The sequence below is a fragment of the Girardinichthys multiradiatus genome, chromosome 21, assembly GCF_021462225.1.
Source record: "Girardinichthys multiradiatus isolate DD_20200921_A chromosome 21, DD_fGirMul_XY1, whole genome shotgun sequence".
Lineage (NCBI taxonomy): Eukaryota > Metazoa > Chordata > Actinopteri > Cyprinodontiformes > Goodeidae > Girardinichthys > Girardinichthys multiradiatus.
The window spans coordinates 41507442-41531836 of record NC_061813.1 but is presented as its reverse complement, the minus strand read 5'-3'; the positions used below and the strand labels follow the sequence as shown (position 1 = coordinate 41531836).

Genomic DNA, 24395 nt, shown 5'->3' with positions numbered 1-24395 from the left:
TTAATCCTAACCATCAACCAGTGAGATTCAGTCATTTATTCCATTTATTCAAACTGGTTAAAAATGTTTTTATCCAAGGAAACCCAGCAGGTTGCATCCAGTCAGTCACTCCTCCTGGATGAGTATGTAGCGACAGTGGAGAGGAAAAACTCCACTTTAACAGGAAGAAACCTCCAGCAGAACCAGAACCAGAACCAGAACCAGGCTCAGTGTGAGCGGCCATCTGCCACGACCGACTCAGGGTTTGAGAGAAAAGAGCAGGACAATCTGTTGAACCTGGTAAGGACCGATCTGGACCAACAGTCATTGGTTCAGATTTTAGTTTCCAGAAACAGATTAAATGCATTAATTATGAAGATACACGGTGTATGGTCTGGGCTTCTGGTACCGTCCCAACGGTCCAACAGGAAGAACTTTTACATAAAAAGGACAATAAAAAATTGTATAAAAATATATTCAATTATTAAGAAAATGGATTTAAAATAAAATGTTTAAAAACAAGAACATTAGTGGAGGACGTAGGACATGATGTTCATTCATCAACTCCTGCTGCGTAGTCAATTTATCATGTGGAGGCCCAACAGAACCAGCCCAAAGCCTCAGTGGTTCTCCCCATCACTCAACAGGTTTCTGGGTACTGCCAGGTTCTGATCAGGATATTCAGCATCTCTTCTTACCTGGGCCTGTTACCATAGGAACTGCTGCTGGAACCTTTCATACAGACAGGTAAGTTAAACCTGATCTCCTGCAGAAAGCCCAGATCCGTTGAACCTGGTAAGATCTCACAGGCTTCGGGTCTCTGCTGGTTCCTCAGCTTCCAGCTGACGCTTCAAGAAGATATCGTGGGAGAGTTCCTGTCAGAAGGTTCCTACCTGCAGGAACCAGTCTAAGAAATGGGTCAACACAAACCAGCCTAGATTTAAAAAGCTTCAGAACCACATCATGTTTTTAGGCAAACTGACAGAACTTTTTATTATCACTTCATCAGAACCAGGCAAAACAAAACAGGAACATTTTAAAATAAAGTCAAACAAAACGTTCTATCCCTTCGTTAGAACATTATTTAAACTGAGGCCAGATCTTCAGCAACATGAGTCTGTTTGATCAAACATCAATGATTCTGCAGCAGAAACAAAAATCATCATGAACTAAAGAGACCCGGTTCAACCAGCCTGACCAGATGAAATAATCCTGGTTTAACATTTCTGCTAAGCTTCATTCTGAACATTTACAAATCTGGATGATCTGAGGAGGTGCTGGGATGCTTGAAGGTTCCTGGCTCCTCACTGGAAACATTCTACCTCAACCTCAAGAATAGCTGTGATGAACACCTGGACCTTCTGTGTTCAGGTCGTAGCTCTGAAGGTCCAGGCACAGATTAGAGCAGATCATCCATCGGTTAAAGGCTCACAGGGTGTGTGTGTAGGCTCTCTGTTCAGGTAGGTCTTCAGGGTGGAGATGACCTCACTCTCCTCCTCCAGAGACAAGTCCAAATAGTCCTCCTCATGACGAGAAATGTCCTCCAAGACCTCGTTAACCAGCTCGCTGTCCTCTGAAGACCAAGCAGGGAAACATTTAGGTCAATGACACAAACACAGATCTTAGAAGATCAGGCAGAACATGGCCTACAGCGCCACCTGCTGACCTCAGATCATAGCTCCATCTGAACATCCTGTGTGGATGTTCAGTGTGTTAGTGGGATATACCTGGAGAGGTGGAGGAGGTGCTAGCATCCTCAGAAGAAGGTGAGGGGGAGGAGGTAGAGGGCGGGGACATCAGATCCGGGGACAGAACCCCCTGGTTGTCCAACAGCAGTTGAGTCGCTGACTGGACATCGTCTCCTGTCAGTCTGAGAGCTGCTTCAGCAGATTCTCTCTCAAACCCCAAATATAGAAGCTGTGAAACAAGAGTGAGAACATCTAGATGAGACCAGGGACATCTGGATCAGACCAAGGACAACATCTAGATGAGACCAGGAACACAGTGGGACAACATCTGGATCAGACCAGGGACAACATCTGGATCAGACCAAGGACAACATCTGGATGAGACCAGGGACATCTGGATCAGACCAAGGACAACATCTAGATGAGACCAGGGACATCTGGATCAAACCAAGGACAACATCTGGATGAGACCAGGAACACAGAGGGACAACATCTGAATGAGACCAGGGACACAGTGGGACAACATCTGGATCAGACTAGGGACAACATCTGGATCAGACCAGGGACAACATCTGGATGAGACCAGGGACACAGAGGGACAACATCTGAATGAGACCAGGGACACAGTGGGACAACATCTGGATCAGACCAGGGACAACATCTGGATCAGACCAGGGACAACATCTAGATGAGACCAGGGACATCTGGATCAGACCAAGGACAACATCTAGATGAGACCAGGGACATCTGGATCAGACCAAGGACAACATCTGGATGAGACCAGGAACACAGAGGGACAACATCTGAATGAGACCAGGGACACAGTGGGACAACATCTAGATGAGACCAGGGACATCTGGATCAGACCAAGGACAACATCTAGATGAGACCAGGGACATCTGGATCAGACCAAGGACAACATCTAGATGAGACCAGGGACACAGAGGGACAACATCTGGATCAGACCAGGGACAACATCTGGATCAGACCAAGGACACAGAGGGACAACATCTGGATCAGACCAGGGACAACATCTGAATGAGACCAGGGACACAGTGGGACAACATCTGGATGAGACCAGGGAAAACATCTGGATCAGACCAAGGACACAGAGGGACAACATATGGATGAGACCAAGGACAACATCTGGATCAGACCAAGGACACAGAGGGACAACATCTGGATCAGACCAGGGACAACATCTGAATGAGACCAGGGAGAACATCTGGATCAGACCAAGGACACAGAGGGACAACATATGGATGAGACCAGGGACAACATCTGGATCAGACCAAGGACACAGAGGGACAACATCTGGATCAGACCAGGGACAACATCTGAATGAGACCAGGGACACAGTGGGACAACATATGGATGAGACCAGGGACAACATCTGGATCAGACAAAGGACAGAGGGACAACATCTGGATGAAACCAGGGACATCTGGATCAGACCAAGGACAACATCTGGATGAGACCAGGGAAAACATCTGGATCAGGCCAAGGACAAAGAGGGACAACATATGGATGAGACCAGGGACAACATCTGGATCAGACAAAGGACAGAGGGACAACATCTGGATCAGACCAAGGACACAGAGGGACAACATCTGGATCAGACCAGGGACAACATCTGAATGAGACCAGGGACACAGTGGGACAACATATGGATGAGACCAGGGACAACATCTGGATCAGACAAAGGACAGAGGGACAACATCTGGATGAAACCAGGGACATCTGGATCAGACCAAGGACAACATCTGGATGAGACCAGGGAAAACATCTGGATCAGGCCAAGGACAAAGAGGGACAACATATGGATGAGACCAGGGACAACATCTGGATCAGACAAAGGACAGAGGGACAACATCTGGATGAAACCAGGGACATCTGGATCAGACCAAGGACAACATCTGGATGAGACCAGGGACAACTTCTGGATCAGACCAAGGACAACATCTGGATGAGAACAGGGACAACATCTGGATCAGACCAAGGACAGAGGGACAACATCTGGATGAAACCAGGGACCACATCTGGATCAGGCCAAGGACACAGAGGGACAACATCTGGATCAGACCAAGGAACGAGGGACAACATCTGGATGAAACCAGGGACAACATCTGGATGAGACCAGGGACAACATCTGGATCAGACCAGGGACAACATCTGAATGAGACCAGGGACACAGTGGGACAACATCTGGATCAGACCAGGGACAACATCTGGATCAGACCAAGGACAACATCTGGATCAGACCAGGGACAACATCTGGATCAGACCAAGGACAACATCTGGATGAGACCAGGGAAAACATCTGGATCAGACCAAGGACACAGAGGGACAACATATGGATGAGACCAGGGACAACATCTGGATCAGACCAAGGACACAGAGGGACAACATCTGGATCAGACCAGGGACAACATCTGAATGAGACCAGGGACACAGTGGGACAACATCTGGATCAGACCAAGGACAACATCTGGATGAGACCAGGGAAAACATCTGGATCAGACCAAGGACACAAAGGGACAACATCTGGATCAGACCAAGGACAGAGGGACAACATCTGGATGAAACCAGGGACAACATCTGGATCAGACCAAGGACAACATCTGGATGAGACCAGGGAAAACATCTGGATTAGACCAAGGACACAGAGGGACAACATATGGATGAGACCAGGGACAACATCTGGATCAGACCAAGGACACAGGGGGACAACATATGGATGAGACCAAGGACAACATCTGGATCAGACCAAGGACACAGAGGGACAACATCTGGATCAGACCAGGGACAACATCTGAATGAGACCAGGGACACAGTGGGACAACATCTGGATGAGACCAGGGAAAACATCTGGATCAGACCAAGGACACAGAGGGACAACATATGGATGAGACCAAGGACAACATCTGGATCAGACCAAGGTCACAGTGGGACAACATCTGGATCAGACCAGGGACAACATCTGAATGAGACCAGGGAGAACATCTGGATCAGACCAAGGACACAGAGGGACAACATATGGATGAGACCAAGGACAACATCTGGATCAGACCAAGGACACAGAAGGACAACATCTGGATCAGACCAGGGACAACATCTGAATGAGACCAGGGAGAACATCTGGATCAGACCAAGGACACAGAGGGACAACATATGGATGAGACCAGGGACAACATCTGGATCAGACCAAGGACACAGAGGGACAACATATGGATGAGACCAAGGACAACATCTGGATCAGACCAAGGACACAGAAGGACAACATCTGGATCAGACCAGGGACAACATCTGAATGAGACCAGGGACACAGTGGGACAACATATGGATGAGACCAGGGACAACATCTGGATCAGACAAAGGACAGAGGGACAACATCTGGATGAAACCAGGGACATCTGGATCAGACCAAGGACAACATCTGGATGAGACCAGGGAAAACATCTGGATCAGGCCAAGGACAAAGAGGGACAACATATGGATGAGACCAGGGACAACTTCTGGATTAGACCAAGGACAACATCTGGATGAGAACAGGGACAACATCTGGATCAGACCAAGGACAGAGGGACAACATCTGGATGAAACCAGGGACCACATCTGGATCAGACCAAGGACACAGAGGGACAACATCTGGATCAGACCAAGGAACGAGGGACAACATCTGGATGAAACCAGGGACAACATCTGGATGAGACCAGGGACAACATCTGGATCAGACCAGGGAAAACATCTGGATCAGACCAAGGACACAAAGGGACAACATCTGGATCAGACCAAGGACAGAGGGACAGCATCTGAATGAGACCAGGGACACAGTGGGACAACATCTGGATCAGACCAGGGACAACATCTGGATCAGATGTTGTCCTGGTCTGATCCAGGACAACATCTGGATCAGACCAAGGACAACATCTGGATGAGACCAAGGACAACATCTGGATGAGACCAGGGACAACATCTGGATCAGACAAAGGACAACATCTGGTTGAGACCAGGGACAACATCTGGATCAGACCAAGGACACAGAGGGACAACATCTGGATGAAACCAGGGACATCTAGATCAGACCAAGGACAACATCTGGATGAGACCAGGGACACAGTGGGACAACATCTGGATCAAACCAGGGACAACATCTGGATGAGACCAGGGACACAGTGGGACAACATCTGGATCAAACCAGGGACAACATCTGGATGAGACCAAGGACAGAGGGACAACATCTGGATGAGACCAGGGACAACATCTGGATCAGACCAAGGACACAGAGGGACAACATATGGATGAGACCAGGGACAACATCTGGATCAGACCAAGGACAACATCTGGATCAGACCAGGGACAACATCTGGATCAGACCAAGGACACAGAGGGACAACATCTGGATGAAACCAGGGACATCTGGATCAGACCAAGGACAACATCTGGATGAGACCAGGGACACAGAGGGACAACATATGGATGAGACCAGGGACAACATCTGGATCATACCAAGGACAACATCTGGATCAGGCCAGGGACAACATCTGGATCAGACCAAGGACAACATCTGGATCAGACCAAGGACACAGAGGGACAACATCTGGATGAGACCAGGGACAACATCTGGATCAGACCAAGGACAGAGGGACAACATATGGATGAGACCAGGGACAACTTCTGGATTAGACCAAGGACAACATCTGGATGAGAACAGGGACAACATCTGGATCAGACCAAGGACAGAGGGACAACATCTGGATGAAACCAGGGACCACATCTGGATCAGACCAAGGACACAGAGGAACAACATCTGGATCAGACCAAGGAACGAGGGACAACATCTGGATGAAACCAGGGACAACATCTGGATGAGACCAGGGACAACATCTGGATCAGACCAGGGAAAACATCTGGATCAGACCAAGGACACAAAGGGACAACATCTGGATCAGACCAAGGACAGAGGGACAGCATCTGAATGAGACCAGGGACACAGTGGGACAACATCTGGATCAGACCAGGGACAACATCTGGATCAGATGTTGTCCTGGTCTGATCCAGGACAACATCTGGATCAGACCAGGGACAACATCTGGATCAGACCAAGGACAACATCTGGATGAGACCAAGGACAACATCTGGATGAGACCAGGGACAACATCTGGATCAGACAAAGGACAACATCTGGTTGAGACCAGGGACAACATCTGGATCAGACCAAGGACACAGAGGAACAACATATGGATGAGACTGGGGACAACATCTGGATCAGACCAAGGACACAGAGGGACAACATCTGGATCAGACCAGGGACAACATCTGAATGAGACCAGGGACACAATGGGACAACATCTGGATCAGACCAGGGACAACATCTGAATGAGACCAGGGACACAGTGGGACAACATCTGGATCAGACCAAGGACAACATCTGGATGAGACCAGGGAAAACATCTGGATCAGACCAAGGACACAGAGGGACAACATATGGATCAGACCAGGGACAACATCTGAATGAGACCAGGGACACAGAGGGACAACATCTGGATCAGACCAAGGACACAGAGGGACAACATCTGGATCAGACCAAGGACACAGAGGGACAACATCTGGATCAGACCAGGGACAACATCTGGATGAGACCAGGGACAACATCTGGATCAGACCAATGACATAGAGAGACAACAACTGGACCAGAAAGACAGAAGAACAACATCTGTGTCAAAACAGAGAGACTTGGGCAGCAAAATCAGATCAGCTTTGGGGACAGAGGCCACCATCTGGGTTGAAACAGCTATCAGAATCAGAATCAGAAAAGCTTTATTGCCAAGTACGTTTTTGGACATACAAGGAATTTGTTTTGGCGTAGTCGGTGCAATACAGTACAAATTAAACAGTATAAACATATCTACAATATAATATAAATATATGTGCACAGTTTTAAGTGAGTGAGAGTAAATATAGAGCAGTATAAGATGCAAGAGCAATACAACAGTGCAGGTGATCATTGTGCAAGTAAAGCTGAGCGTTAATGTAACACAGATGGGACACAGATGGACACTGGTTGGACAGAGAGATGGTTACCTGCTCCACCTTCTCTGGACTGACGCTGTCCTCTAAGGTGGTCTGAGCAGCCTGAGATGAGTCTAGCAGGATCTGAGGACAGACAGAGACTTATCATCTGTCCAGCAGAGGTCGGTACCATTTAAAGGTCAAACTAAGTAGAGACTGACAGAGTAAGCTTTGTCCACGTTCCCCTCAGCATGGTGCAGAGCTCTGGCTACATCCCTCCTAGAGAACCCCAGCTCCATCAGGCTGGAGATAGCCTCCATCCTGGCTGTCCTCTTCTGTCTCTCCCTCTGCTTCACCTCCTCACGCTCCTGATCCCAACAGAAGGAAAGGTGAGTTAATTTCTTTTCAGCACCACCATTCAGACACAAAGTTCTTTACAGGACATCCAAGGAAAGACAGAAAGACAATAAAGCATAAAATCATGAAGGAACCAGATGTTTAAATGCCGATATTAAATGCAGACAGTTAATCAGTCAGATTCTGGAGAATCTGAAGAATCAGTCCTGATTTAAAAGAACCAACAGTTTTTGAACATCTTAGGTTTTCAGGCAGAAACTAAATGGTGCCTCCCCTTGATTGGTTCTGGTTCTGGGAATACTGAGTAAGCAGGTCTCTGAAGACCTCAGGGGTCTAACCTGACCAGAAACTCAGAGATGTAGCCAGAAGCATTTAGAGCTTCATGGACCAACAGCAGGACTCTGGCAGCAGCATTTTGGATGAGCTGCAGCTGCCTGATGGATTTTCTCCAGACCAGTGAAGACAGAAGTGAGGCCCAGCCATGGCAGGAGCAAAAATGACTAAACTGCTCTGAGAAACCAAAGAGAATGGTCAAAACTCAGTTTGAACCCTTTCTCGTGCACAGCTCAAGGAAGGAGGAGTTTCGTAGCTGGATTCGCCGTGATGTCATAGAGCTACCAAACTAGAGGTCTTCCTCTTAGCCTGCAGCGCTGCATCGGAGAGAACATGAACGTGTTTCTCGTCATCTATTGGTCTATAACACCACACCTGAAGAGCTGAGAGCTGATTGGCTGTTAATACCTGATAACCAGGTGGTGCACTGACCTGGTTAGTTTGATTAAAATCATTAACTTTGTTAATATTTGCCTTTGGCAGTTATTAATAATTATCAATAGCCAAACCAGACCTGGAAACCTTTATTCTGCCACTGTTTCTAAGATGACAGTAAGCTGATTTAGTAACAGATCTGAGACCAAAACTACACCCAGGTTCCTTGTTCTGTGGTCTTCGGCCCAATTGAGTCCAGTTGAGCGCTGATGAGTGTTGATGAAAATTTTAGTGCTTTGCTTAAATTGCCTTGGTTTATGACCTGAAACTCTGCAAGACCTGAGAAAAGTATTCAAACCCCTTCAGTGTTGTTCTGTTGCAGACTTGATTTATGGCAAGGGTTAAAATCAGCTTTATTGCCAAGTTTGTGGAGACAAACAACGAATCTGACTGGTCCACTTTGTTCTCAATAATAAAGAATATATTTTTAAATGTACATATAAACAGAGTGGCTTTCCAATAGAATATAATGTGGGATCAGTCCAAGTCTGCCTGGTGTTGTTCTGGAGCTCTGACTGTCAAGAGTTCATCAGAGAAACAGCCTAGAGGAAGAAACTGTCTCTGTGGCGGCTGGTTTTAGCAGACAGCGCTCTGTAGCGCCACCTGAAGGTGTAAGCCTGAACAGCTGAAGTTAGGACAGATGGTTCTGTTTAGTCAGAGCGCTTATATGAGATAACATGTATGCCACACTGTGGAAGGTTCAGTTTCCGTCTGGGAGACGGTTTCTCCTTGTCTCCCTCCCCATTGAGTCTCATGAGAATCACCTTGAAAGCTGTTGAAGTTGCTGCAAGGAGAACGTTAGCTTTGTCTAGTCAGAAAGATTTGGCAGCACTCCTCAACAAATGTCCAATGCTGTAAAATTATTCTCTCTTGCAAGATTTAATAACATCTCTAATTTCAGTCTCATCTGCATTAAGCTGGAGGGGAAATCTGACCCATCCTCTCACTGATGTTATGGACACACTGACTCAGTGAGTGTACTAGGGTCAGAGGTCAAGCAGTGACATGGAGATATGAAGCGTATGTATGGTAGGAGATGCTGTAGAACCATATAACCTTAGCTATGGAGATTATATAGATGTCAAATAGAAAAGACCTGAGAATGTATGGAAAGCCATTTAATTCAAAATTAAATAAATACATAAATACTGCTATTGATAAATTATGAATCAATATTCCATGAAATAAATAAATATCCCCATGAAATAAAACAAAATAATGATGTTAAAAGGAATTTTTATCTTATTTTATTTAATTCATTTTAAGATTTATTTAATTTACTTAAAGATTTCTTTCTTTCTTTCATAATGCACTTTTATTTTGTGACACTTTTATTTTGTAAAGCTACTTTATGTATTTCAGTGACTTTTACTTTTTAACAACGTTTTTCATTTTAAGCTCTTTTTATTTCATGTTCTCATATTTAAATGAGGGGGCGGAGTTTTATCTGCTGGGCGGCGCTGGGACCGCAGGACCGAGCTCAGTTCGTGGCTGTGGCCCAGAAGACAGCATGCCAGAAGGAGCCAGGGGGTTCCGGTGCCAGACCGGCCGTAGAAACCTGCCACGGCGGTTGCTGCTGTTTTTGTGGAAACCAATGCTGATAATCGGCAAACGGGACGTCATTATTGTTATAGGCTGTTACTTTTAAATAATGATGTCTTTATTGGTTTTTATTTAATAAACAGCGTTAGACCCAGAGGTGGGGGGCTGTGGGGGTGTTGCGTCACACAGACTCAGTTTTATTACACTATAATGTTGGCGCGTACTTAAGGGGCGTTTTTAGGGTCTTGATATATTGAGGGCTTTAGCCCAGAACCCTCCTTCCTCCTGTTCTCTCTTTAAAAGTTCCGCTTTAGAGTCTCTGTTTCTGTATTTTGACCACTATGTTTATTCCTCCTGCTACCTGCTACCGTGGTCAGGTGAGCCGACAGTCAGAAATCCTCGGTGACATCGGCTCCCTTTAAAAGATCAGCTCCGCCCATACAAGCTGATTTACAGTGATGGAGCAGAAAGGACCCGATCTTGGCAACGGTTGAGAAAATTAGAGGAAAACAGGGAAGTAACCTTCAGAACATTTTTATTAATGACATTTTTACAACTTTCACATAGATGTTTTATGTAAAAATATATATATATATATATTTAATAATTTCACTGAGGATGTTTGGTGAAATAATACCTACTAATGCTCACCAGTATAAGCATTTGTGTCACATTCAAGAATGTATTTCTCCAAACTCATGAGAGGTAACAACACAATCTCTTCAGATTATATTAAAGGGTCATCTATACTATAACCAGAATAAATATTTCAGAATTTTACTGTAGAGTTTTGGAGAAATAACGGGTCAAAGTACCTCAAAATGTTCATCCAGTATCCTACATTTGACACTGGGGTGGTCAGTGGATTACTGGAGGTCCAGTAGGACTGAACTTGCTCTTTTCTATGTATGACCCGTTATTTCCCCAAACCTCTACAGTAAAATGATTAAATATTACATAAAACATGTATTTGAAAATTGTAAAAATGTAATTAATATAAATGTTCTGAAGGTTACTTTCCTGTTTTCCTCTAATTTTCTCAACCGTTACCAGGATCGGGTCTATGGGAAGAAACTTGTGCCCTCAGAAACTGAATCTGTATTTGTGTAATTTGAAATTAAATGCACTGGTTTCAAAATGAATTTCACTAAACTGAAACTGAATTTAATGGTTTGAAACTGAATTCATTTGCTTTTAAATGTATTTCGTTGTATTAAAAATTCCGTTTTTTGTGTCACACATTCGGGTCCTTGAGGGTAGCCACAGATTAATCAAACACAGATTCATTGATTTATGTTTCACATCAGTTTAAACTTCTTTACGGCAGGTTGAGCTGCAGCAGTGCAGCTACATGAGCTTGGTGGATGTCAGTCAAGTCAAATGAGCATCTATAAGAAGCGTCATGGAAACAAATGATGGTCAAACAGCAACACTTATGCTACCTGTAGCTATTAGCTAAACATGACAGATTAGCATGATGCGGCCGGTGTTACGTAGATCTGCGTTTCCCGCCCTTACCTCAGCGTCACTTCTGTTGCCTAGCAACAAATGGAGCCTGAATGTTAATAACGCTGTCTCTACTGTAAATAACTAGAGGGTTTTTATTTACCCTTTTAAATATTGCTGATGGCTTATAATGCTGTTTCGTTTTAAAATGTTATTGTTTTATGATCTTGTTCATTTTTCAGCTATTTAAAATGTTGAACATATTTTTTGTGTTCATAGATATAAAAATCTAACACTAGATAAAATACATTGATGACAAATACTATTTGTTTAATTTATTTGTAAAGCTTTCATCAACTTAAACACTAACACATTAACTTTAGGAATAAAGTTTAAATCAGTTTATTTGCAGAGTATAATAGTAAATAAACCAAACATTAATATTAGATATAATCTGACTGAATTCTATCTGTTTAACTTCCACCCATTGGTGAAACCCAGCGGGATTTTGAAAACAATGAGCCGGGAGTCAGCTGTTCTCTCGGGAGTCATCGCACCTCAACCACCCGGTCAGCTGACTGCTGGGGCGGGGCGGACATCTCCGAACACGTCGGACCATCTTCATCAACTGATCAGATATTTTAGGTTTACGCAACTACATTCTCATCTAAAAAGTTTAGTTGTTTCACAGAATGACCAATATATCCAATTTTATTCACAGCTTTTCTTTGCTACTTCCGTTTGAACAATCTAGTTTGACCCGCAATGAATCATGGGATAGGGTGGGCCACGGAGGACACACCCTATCGCAATGAATCATGGGATAGGGTGGGCCACGGAGGATACACCCTATCGCAATGAATCATGGGATAGGGTGGGTCACGGAGGACACACCCTATCGCAATGAATCATGGGATACGGTGGGTCACGGAGGACACACCCTATCGCAATGAATCATGGGATAGGGTGGGTCACGGAGGATACACCCTATCGCAATGAATCATGGGATAGGGTGGGCCACGGAGGATACACCCTATCGCAATGAATCATGGGATAGGGTGGGTCACGGAGGATACACCCTATCGCAATGAATCATGGGATAGGGTGGGTCACGGAGGATACACCCTATCGCAATGAATCATGGGATAGGGTGGGTCACGGAGGATACACCCTATCGCAATGAATCATGGGATAGGGTGGGTCACGGAGGATACACCCTATCGCAATGAATCATGGGATAGGGTGGGCCACGGAGGATACACCCTATCGCAATGAATCATGGGATAGGGTGGGCCACGGAGGATACACCCTATCGCAATAAATCATGGGATAGGGTGGGTCACGGAGGATACACCCTATCGCAATGAATCATGGGATAGGGTGGGTCACGGAGGACACACCCTATCGCAATGAATCATGGGATAGGGTGGGCCACGGAGGACACACCCTATCGCAATGAATCATGGGATAGGGTGGGCCACGGAGGATACACCCTATCGCAATGAATCATGGGATAGGGTGGGTCACGGAGGACACACCCTATCGCAATGAATCATGGGATAGGGTGGGCCACGGAGGATACACCTTATCGCAATGAATCATGGGATAGGGTGGGTCACGGAGGATACACCCTATCGCAATGAATCATGGGATAGGGTGGGTCACGGAGGACACACCCTATCGCAATGAATCATGGGATAGGGTGGGCCACGGAGGATACACCTTATCGCAATGAATCATGGGATAGGGTGGGTCACGGAGGACACACCCTATCGCAATGAATCATGGGATAGGGTGGGTCACGGAGGATACACCCTATCGCAATGAATCATGGGATAGGGTGGGCCACGGAGGATACACCCTATCGCAATGAATCATGGGATAGGGTGGGTCACGGAGGATGCACCCTATCGCATTGAATCATGGGATAGGGTGGGCCACGGAGGACGCACCATATCGCAATGAATCATGGGATAGGGTGGGCCACGGAGGACGCACCATATCGCAATGAATCATGGGATAGGGTGGGTCACGGAGGACACACCCTATCGCAATGAATCATGGGATAGGGTGGGTCACGGAGGATACACCCTATCGCATTGAATCATGGGATAGGGTGGGCCACGGAGGATACACCCTATCGCATTGAATCATGGGATAGGGTGGGTCACGGAGGATACACCCTATCGCAATGAATCATGGTATAGGGTGGGTCACGGAGGATACACCCTATCGCAATGAATCATGGGATAGGGTGGGTCACGGAGGATACACCCTATCGCAATGAATCATGGGATAGGGTGGGCCACGGAGGATACACCCTATCGCATTGAATCATGGGATAGGGTGGGTCACGGAGGATACACCCTATCGCAATGAATCATGGGATAGGGTGGGTCACGGAGGATACACCCTATCGCAATGAATCATGGGATAGGGTGGGTCACGGAGGATACACCCTATCGCATTGAATCATGGGATAGGGTGGGCCACGGAGGATACACCCTATCGCAATGAATCATGGGATAGGGTGGGCCACGGAGGATGCACCCTATCGCAATGAATCATGGGATAGGGTGGGCCACGGAGGATACACCGGACCCATCCTTCATATCTGGGGATAAGAAGGATCTATTTGTTGGAACCTTGGAGATTGGACAGCATTCGTCGCCTCATCCAGGACGTTATCGGCCTACAAATGTGTCCTTCAAAGGATGCAGACCTGAATCTGGACGCAGAGACAGTGAAGGACATCCGTGAATCAGTAAATCTGTGTTTGATTAATCTCTGGCTTCAAGGACCCGGATGTGTGACACAAAAAACTGAATATCAGACCTGAAAGTGAAAGCAATCAAACTGAATTTTCAATACAAAGAAAGCAATTTTCAAAGCAAACAAATTCAGTTTTAAACCATTAAATTTAGTTTCAGTTTAGTGAAATTCATTTTCAAACCAATGCATTTAATTTCAAATTACACAAATACAGATTCAGTCTGAGAAATTCAAATTTAGTTTCTGATGGCACAAGTTTCTGACGGGTCCTCCATTACCGTTATGCACCTTGTATGCACGACGCTAATCTTTAAGACGTGACCGCGGATTTCTAACTGTCGGCTCACCTGACCGCAGTTACCTGCTGAGTGGGACTCACCTGGTCTCAGTATAAATGATGAGACCGGACAAGCGGATCCCAAAGAAGACGTTTTTTCTTCAGCCTTTAGGAACCAGTGAAGCCCAGACCTTAAAGGGCTGTGGCTATTCTCATAGTTATGGAGTTATGTATCCACAGATTCTTAAGAGAGAAGCGTAAAGGCTACTAGTGCGTAAATATGCAGTCAGAGGCGCCCTGCGCAAATGAACAGAGAGGATAAATCAGGGTGGAGGCTGACATGACAAACCTGCTGCTGTAAACAGTGACGACACAGCTTAACAAACTGTAACCGTCCAGAAAAGCAGGAGCAGAACATGACAGAAGGAAAAACATCAGCAGCTGGATCATAATGACGCAGCGCAACAACCTCCTGCAGAGCAGAGCGTATCTGTTCACTCCACGGGAAAACACGCAGCGCCAGAACAGCTGTGGTTCTCACTGAGTCCACAGGAAGATCCGAGGTTAGGAGTGGACGACTTCCCTCTCAGTCCACGGCCGAAGACGCTCCTTTGTGATTTTCTGCTGAACCCGCAGCCTCTGGATCGGGTCACAGTTCCTCCTGCAACCCATCCATGAGCCGCAGGATCAGCAGAAAATTAAAAATAATTCTACATAATCAAATTTGACCTTATTTTAAATATTTAGTTTTTCTTGCTGTCGTATTGTTTAACAGTATAGAATGAATTAAAGTATAATTAAAAGCTTTTAATTAAAGCTTTTAAAAACATCAGTTTCTATATTGGGTTTATATATTTGCAGATTCGACTCTAAGGGCTTCACCAGTCATGGACCTCACCTCATCTAATATATCCCGTGAAATACCAAATATGTTCATGTTATAGACTATTATTATATCACAAATAATCCAACAACTATTTATTAAGAACAATCATTAGGCCTACATTGATACACAAACCGGTAGAATAATGATAAACAGGTAAATCTGATTTATCAGATTTAATATTTTCTCATTAAAATAAAAAAATAAAATAAAACATTGTCTTTTGTTTTGTCGTTATGTTGTTGAACAGTTTTTGCAGAACTTCTGCTGACAAAACAACCGTTTTTTCCTGTTTTTCATAAGAACTAATATTGTCTTTAATAAAAGAAAAAGTCAAATAGAAGTTCTTCATTCATTAAAAACAGTTTCATGGTGTTTGGAGAGATGATGTTCCTGACTGGCGTTGCGTTCAGAAAACGAAACAATGACCCTGACAGGCTGCAGGAGGTCCTGATTATTTTTTATTCTATTATTTTAAAGATGTTCACACGAACAGAGAAGGTCGTTGCTGTTCTTTTCATCTCCACATAGCGACCTGTCATCGCGGTGCTGCTGCAGATCTCAGCTGCCTTTGGATCATGTATGGAAACTGATAATGAACGCAGTTATTTGCAGTTTTAGTGAGTTAATAACATTACAGGTGTTATAGAAACTTATTGGCATCAACTCTTCCCAGAATTTGACAACTTTGCGCTGAAACATCCAGTATTGCACATTTATTGAGGCAACTGGACAGGTGTTTTCTGCGCTTCTCATTTCATTGTGCATGAATTTATATCACTCTGCGTGTGTTTCAGCGGACGCTGTCAGGTTTCAAGTCTCTAGACAGCAAGAGATCCGTCACAGCCTCTCACCACAATCGGGTCAAGCCCACGTGAATTTTTGTTGGGACCAGATCACGGCCGGCCAGGGCCGTAAAATGGGGGGGGGGGGGGGACAATGGCCCCCCGTATTCCAGCGCCACTGGTAACATAAAGTGGCTGTATTTACTTGGATGGAAAATAAATAGCACTTTGTGTGTGCATGACGTGCTGAAAGGAAGACGAAGACTTATTTCACAAACTGTTTCCACAAAAACAGCAGCAACCGCTGTGACAGGTTTTTACGGGCGGTCTGGCACCGGAACCCCCTGGCTTCCTCTGGCATGCTGTCTTCTGGGCCACAGCCACGAACTGAGCTCAGTCCTGCTGTCCCAGCGCCGCCCAGCAGATAAAACTCCGCCCCCTCATTTAAATATAAGAACATGAAATAAAAAGAGCTTAAAATGAAAAACGGGGTTAAAAAGTAAACGTCATTGAAATAAATAAAGTAGCTCTACAAAATAAAAGTCCATTATGAAAAAATTGTATAAATCTTGAAATGAATTAATTTCTTTTAACTTAATTATTTTGTTTTATTTCATGGGGATATTTATTAATAATTGATCAATAGTAGTATTTATTATTTGATTAAATTTTGAATGAAGCGGTTCTCCATAGGAATGGACCCTTGAGGACCTCCAACAATTCATTTTTGTTCTCCCAGATTTATAAATTACCAACTGACACAAAGTAGTCCCTGTCTGCTGAAAAAGATCTGAACCAGTTTAGCACAGAACCCAACAGTCCATTTTTCAGTCAGATATTCTGCTCAACTGTGTAATACTAAGACAGAAGTTCTGGACCCGTCCCTGTTAAGGCCTAAAAACGTTCCTCAATGCTGTGGTCTAAAGCCTGACTGGGATTCATTAGTTCATGAACTGTTTTCATGGATCTGTGCCAGAACTGTCAGATTGGACCTGGGCCTGTAATGACTTCCCTCTGATCCATCCAGATTTGATTTCTTGAAACAAGGTTTGGTCTCAGCAGTTTTCGGGTTCTGTGGAAAATGACCCGAGTGAAGTGAACTTTTTCAGGAGCAACACAGATAAAACCTGCAGGGCAACAAGTCAAGACAGCAAGTTGTGGAGTGAAGAAGAGAAACCAAACCTCCAGACACTCAGACGGTCAGCATTCATAACCCAGCTTCAGAACAACAGCGTTGTGGACCAACAATAACACATCATCATCCTCATCTTTCCTGTTTTGGTTCTGTTCTGGATCAGAAACAATCCATTTGCTTCACTCAGATTTAAAAGAGCACAATAGCAACCTGTTCCCCACGCCATGCATCAGAACCCAGGTGTGTGTCTACCTGACGACGGTTGCTGATGTGGATGGCGGCCTCCTGCAGGTCTCCTCCACAGGCCCGGAGTCCCAGCCGGGCTTCTCTTTCAGTGAATCCCAGAGCCATGAGCTGAGCCATCTTCTCCGAGTCCGGACATAGACGTCCGTAGAGATTCTCCACCTGAGAGACAACACAGGTGAGACGAGATGTTCCGTCTGGGTCAGAAACATTAAGAGGATGGGTACCAGAACACTGACAGCTGCTGTGGACATTTAAAGGATTAGGGGAACCATGAGCAGGCTGAAAGAAACCTTCAGGATATATCAGGACCAGGGGACCCATCAGGACGTACTTTAGAAAGCAGAACTCGGGCCTGGCAGTCGTTTCCTTCAACGTAGGAGAGGAGGCTCTGCAGGAGGTACAGACGCAGGAACAGAACCTCCTCTCTGCCCGTGTTACCCTGGCAACAAACATACATGTTTAAGGTTACATACATGAGGAGCCTCTTTCTGAGGCTCCACCTGGAGGCAGAAACAGGAACCACAGCTGGTATGTTCCTACAGAAAGTTTACCGGACCTTGATCATGAGCAGCCTCTGCTGCTGTTCTCCATAACACTTCAGGAAGCACTCCTCGGCTCTCTGCAGGCGGCTGCGGCCGTCTTCCAGACAGGATAGGGCCTCCTGGGCCCAGTAGCACCACACGATGTCCAGCTGCAGGACGGCGTAGTTATCCACGGAGCTGAGCAGAGCCGAGCCACACTCGCTGAAAGAAAACCAGTCGGTCACAGCCTCCCTGGAGCTTTTATTCTGAAAGGTCATCAGCTGAACGCACGTTTCTACCTGAACTGCTGGTCGGCCTGCAGCAGGTGGCACAGGGCGTTATCGTACTGCTTCCTCTTCATCAGCGAGCGGCCTTTCTCATGGAAACCCATGGCCAGGATCAGAGCCTGAACACACACCAGACATGTGGGTTAAAGAGGCTGCAGCGCCCCCTGCTGGGTGGATATCTACATGAATCTGAGCAGTCTGGAGGTAAAGAACCTTCTACAGCAGCCATGTCCAAACGTTCTGTCACACAGGCAAATAAAATATTATTATTAAAAAACTAAAGTCACAAAAAACAAGAGTGGGAATTTTATACCGGCTAAAGCAGATTCATGATTCCATTAAATGAAAAAAGATTTTCTGCAGCAAAGGGATGCTTAAATCCCAGCAGATTTGCCTCATTAACAGAAAGGCTTATTCTATTAAAAAACAGATCAAATGGATGTTTTATTAAGTCTGTTCTCTGCAATAAGGTCAGGGTTTGGGTCACTGCGTCTTTAAAATGTTTGATTTTAGCACCAAAGTCTGCTTTAGACCAAAAGTCACACGATGGAGGTGGTCGTCTGTCCTACTAGAACATCAGAGAAAAGTGCTTTTATTTAAAGATGAAAACTTTTCTTCTACCCAACATCCTCAACTGTAAGAGGATTTTAATTAGTTATTAATAGTTTCGCCCTAATTAAACACATCGACCACTAGTGCTGGTGGGTGGGCCTTGAACTGCAGTCAGGGGCCACTAAAAACCCGTCTGGGGGCCACAAACGGCCCCTGGGCCACACTTTGAACACCTACAGTGAAGCACAGAGGAGTAACCATCATGGTTAGGTCTGGAGTTACTGCAGCAGGACCAAACAAGAGTGTCCAATCCCTGTCCTCCAGAACCGGTGTCCTGCATGTTTTAGATGTCCAGCACACCTGGGTCTAATGACTGGGTCATTAACGGGCCGCTGCAGAACCTGATGTGGTGCAGAGGAGGTAATTCAGCCATTACATCACAAGCCCTTATCCACTGGATCTGGACCACTCCTGAACCAGACCACGGATCATGAGGCCACCCAGAAGACTCCCAGTGAAACCAGTAAGGACTCAGATGTTTATCCTGCTGAGGTGCTGGGATTGAAACATCTCCCAGCAGGACGTAGGGAGGAGTGACAGAACCTCGCCAGGATAAAGAGCCCAAACAAACCGAGGTCATTAAAGGAAGAATGTAAGAAACTTTTGGATTTGCCACCAAACACTGAACAGGAAACATCTGCAGGACAAACATCATCACTCCACCTTCTTCTCCTTGTGAGGGATCTTCAGAGGGTTTCCTTTCTGGTCTGCGATCTCCAGGAACGGCGTGGTGTCTGGATCCTCGCTGCCGTCTGACAAACAGATCATTAATGTGTTCATCAGCTCTGATCAACTACATCTTAAAGACATCAAGACCAGGAGATGCAAGAACTTTAACTGTGAAGAGCTCAGTGGAGGTGATGAAGCACATCGGATATAAAGATAGATCCATCCTTTGCTTCCTGTATGACGTTCATCTGGACCCACCTCTCTCAGACAGGATCTGGAAACCTTTCTGGGTCCTCTGGATGCTCTCATTCTGGTTCTTCTTCTCCTCTTCCTCCTTGTTGATCTGCTCGGCGTCGCTGACCTTCAAGACCATCACCTTACTGTGGTTCTTCACTCCCTGCTCATCCAGATGCTTGTCTAGAACATGAAAAGACACAGCGTGTATCAGAGAACCAGCTGTGGTTCTAAACATCTCCGCAGAGATCCGTACTGACCCACGCTCAGAGTTCTCCCGTTCAGGATCAGTTTGACGTGTTTCAGGCTGAACTCCTCAGTGATCCTGCAGAAACACACAAACACACACTCAGCCTGAAGGGGTGGAGCTGTGACATCACCTCCAGGTGTGGCGGCGTTACCTGTCCACCAGCTGCTGCACCGGCATGTCCAGCCGCGTCTCCATGTAGTTCTTCCTCTTTGAATCCTGGAAACAAAAGGTGAACATCAGTTCCACCATCAGCTGAGATTAGTTTGGATCTTCAGGTGGCTCTGCAAGGCTCTAAAAGAACATTTTTGAAACCATAACGTTCAGAACCTTGGTTCTAATGACAGAACCTACCAACAACAATTCAATAAACTAGAACCTGAAAACTGGATAAAAGACTCTCCAGATTCTGGAGGGAGCTGATGGTTCTATCAACCAGCTGTAGTTCTCCAGCCGTCTCCTGGTTTCTAACGTTAAACTAAAGAACCTGCGATGATGTCACTCTGACCCCGCCCTCCTGACACAGGTCAGGTTCTAATAGCTCCACCTTCTTGGCATCTCTGGGCAGCAGCAGCTCCAGCGTTGCCACGCTCGTCTCTCTGAAGGTCCTGTTTCCTTTTCCCCTCTTCACCGCCTGAGCCCGGATTGACTCCAGAGCGCCCCCTACCTCTGCCACAGACAGATTAAGGAACGGGGCGTAACGCTGCGCCAGCTCCTGAAGCAGGAAAACAGGAAAGAGGTTAAAACCTGCTGAATTATTCCACCTGTTTTATCTCCATGTCCAACAGTTCAAATTAATAATCTGAACAATTAATGTTTCATCTATAATCAGCAGGTTCATAAAATCATTTTCATCCTCTGTCCTTTTATGTTCTCCTACATTTGATTAGACATTTTAGCTTTAATTCAGTTTGAACTGAATTAAAGCTGTGTGATAATGTAGAGCGCCCCCTAGGTGGTAGCGGTTCTTCTTGTAACCGGTGGGTTGCCGGTTCTAAACCTGTAGCTCTACCTCCTTCCTCCAATCAGAATCCTTCTGCATAGCTCTGCAGCTTTGGCCCACCTGGATGTGTTGGTCTCCTGGCTGGTTGTCCTCCTGGGTATACGGAGGGTTCCAGAGCTGGATCTTCTCCTGCTTCAGCAGGTTCTTCAGCTTCGCCTGTGTGTTCTGCTCCGTCATGGTGTCTGTAAACAGAACAGAAAGTCAACCAGAGGAAGGAGGAGAACTTTAACAGCTCGGACTGGGTGAAACAGATCTGTAGGAGCTCATCCTGAAAGTCCCAACACTCTCTGGAGAAGCAACAGAAAACATTCAGAGAAACTGGAAAATATATTCTCCTTAATTTTAACGGTTGGAAGTGATTTTAAAAAGCTTATTTTTACTACTAAGACGTAATACAGCTGAGGTCATTATTACCTGATGATCATATCTGAATCAATCTAAAACTATCTGACGGCTATCTGAAAGTTTTCTTCCAAAACAAAAAAGAAAAATTAGACTTTTATTTTGAAGGCTACGGCTAGAATTGACCATGTCCGTTTGCATTATGGGAAACGTAGTCCTCTCGTGTTCAGGATCGCCAAACTCGGAACAGAAATATGCCCATTACAATTTACACATGTTAATTAGGTTAACTGGGTCTGAATTTTGAGCTCAACTTTGATAAAAGCGTAATATAAACGGGAAATGACGTCATTTCCATTATTCGAACACATACACTTAGCTCTGTGAGCTAGCTGAGAGCTAGCTGGCTAATTAGTTTAAACTTTGGGTTTTTATTAAAATCAGGACAAAGTGCGTGTGTTGTTTCATTGACGGAACCGATTTAAACTTTAAATTGAAAAAATGTCATTAGAAATCTGCCTAAACCGCTGATTATTTCTCTTCAGAGACGCTCCGATGTTACCAGTTAGCAGTCAGTAAAACATTTTAGTGTCAGGAAGCTAAACCTGACCCCGGGTTACCTTGGTGTTAAAGAGGAGCCACTGACAGAGAGCAGAGGAGCAAAAATAGTTGAAATATCTCCAAGTCTGAAGCTCCGAGACTCTGATGTTTTCATGAAGAACCTCCTGCAGAGAGAAACTCACTACGAGAGGTCTCACTCTGAGCGGGTTTAAGAAACCAGCTGTATAGCGCGCGGCGGGAACTCTGCCGCACAGCAAGGCCGAGGCATCTCAACAAGCACACACGATCTTTGTAAGGCTGACAGTGCCCTACGAGGGTCAAATAACGCAATGATTTAAAAAACAAAAATACAATTTCTACATAATTATGAAAGCAAACTAAATTAATTGGAAGAAAGACGCAAAATGGGATTTACAAAATAAAATAGGAATAGAAATAGACGCAAACTGAATAAAATAAAATACTGAAATATTATTTTTGAGTAAAACGTAGTAGGTGGTAAAATAAACCTCAGAAGAATGAGAAAAAAAAAATTTGAATATGAGGAAAAAAACAGACGAAAAACATTGAAATGGGAGAATTTGTTTTAAAAATCAACAGGAAGGTTCAGCAACACTAAACACCACGAGGAAATAATAAAAGCAAATGTCTGCAGATAATAAGACAAAAATTTTATTGAATTAATCAGAAAAGTCTTGATTGAAGGACATGAGGCCCGTCCAGAAGGTTCCAGCTGACAGCTCAGGAGGAGTAAGACCACCATGTGTTGTAGACCACAGATGCATGATGTCTGGAGGAATAAATCAGGATTGTCCTCCACGACCAGAGTCCATCACAGAAATCAACCTTTTGCTTTAGCTTTTCCTTTTTTTCCATTTCATTTATTCTCCACATGTTTGTTTTAATGTGACTGTTGTCTTTATTAAGATCTGAACACATTTAGAGGTCTGAGAACCAACACAGATGATTCTGGTGAAGGTTCACTGATCCTCCTGAAAGTATCAGAATCAGTCAGGATCCAGTTCTTATATATGGTTTATGGTACAGAACTAATCACCAGGAGAACCTATGATCCAGAGTGAACAGAAGAAAATAGATGATTAATAACTGAACCAGGAGCTTCATTCAGGGACTGAACATGAAGTGTTCTGTTGGTTCTGGTGGATTCCAGTATAACTTTGGACTCTGCAGAACCTCAGAAGGATGAGTACAGGCCAAGTCTCCTGACAGCCTCAGAGATCTTCGGGGTTTTCCTGCTGGGGAACGGGTAGTGATTCCGAGATAATCTGGACCCCCCTCCTGAAATCAGCTGCTGGGAGAACCTGGAGGTTGGACTTTGGAGGTGCTGGGAATTCCTGCTTGAACTGAAACCACTGCTCCTTGCAGACTGGTTCTTCTCCTGGTTCTGGTCAAGGTTGGTGGTACTGGCCCCTGAGCCCTGGACTTTAGACTGCTGATAAACCCTCTCTGTGGTTCTGCTAGAAGAGCTGTGGGTAGGATTCTTAGAGCCAGGAGCCTGACCCATCAGGCAACTTCTAGAGAAGCCTTCACTGCATCCATCAGGAGAACCAGAACCAGGATTGGAACCGACTAGGTGTTCCTCAGTGAAGGAGCATGTGTCTGTGGAGCTGCAGAAACAATCTGAGAGGGAGAGGTTTGTTGCGCTGACCCCTGAGGGTGAAGAACAGGAACATCTGCAGAGAAGACCAAAGATCTGGAGTTACAGAAGCTGCGGAGGAATATCAAGCCTGATTTCAGTCCACAGAAAAAAACAGAGACCTACAAGGGAAGACAAATCTCCCCCTACTGTTGGAACCAAAACCCGTCTGAAGATGGTTCTGGATCATTGGGAACCTTAGGTCCACCTGTGAAGCTCAGGTAAACACACCAACATTAAACTAAAGCTGCTGACCTGCATCTCCTCAGCTCCATCTGTATGTTGACTGCAGGACGACAGCGCCGGTGGAGGTCCAGGTGGACGTGCCACGGGTCGAACATCTTCGGGTCAGAGTCAAAATTGTCAACAGGA

At 45.3% G+C, this 24395-nt stretch overlaps 2 protein-coding genes across 2 annotated transcripts in view; both read right to left on the bottom strand.

Annotated features, from left to right (window-relative positions):
• Positions 1-943: 943 nt before the first annotated feature.
• nub1 (negative regulator of ubiquitin-like proteins 1) lies at positions 944-22583 on the bottom strand. The gene is made up of 15 exons (XM_047349630.1): positions 22426-22583; positions 21524-21645; positions 21008-21175; positions 20615-20679; positions 20474-20538; positions 20238-20396; positions 19974-20062; positions 18711-18817; positions 18447-18633; positions 18222-18329; positions 17897-18049; positions 7901-8047; positions 7752-7823; positions 1707-1896; positions 944-1552 (listed from the first exon to the last, which is right to left on the bottom strand). The coding sequence occupies exons 2-15, from the start codon at positions 21638-21640 to the stop codon at positions 1389-1391; spliced, it is 1791 nt and encodes a 596-aa protein (XP_047205586.1). The 5' UTR covers positions 21641-21645; positions 22426-22583; the 3' UTR covers positions 944-1388.
• Positions 22584-23016: 433 nt separating this feature from the next.
• LOC124857987 overlaps positions 23017-24395 on the bottom strand; it is a 2084-nt gene continuing 705 nt past the window's right edge. The window contains exons 2-3 of the mRNA XM_047349649.1: positions 24279-24395; positions 23017-24060 (exon numbers count right to left, since the gene is read on the bottom strand). The exon at positions 24279-24395 is cut by the window's right edge and continues 85 nt beyond it. Of these exons, the coding sequence (XP_047205605.1) occupies positions 23562-24060; positions 24279-24395 (616 nt within the window). The 3' untranslated portion in view covers positions 23017-23561. The remainder of the gene's footprint in view (positions 24061-24278) is intronic.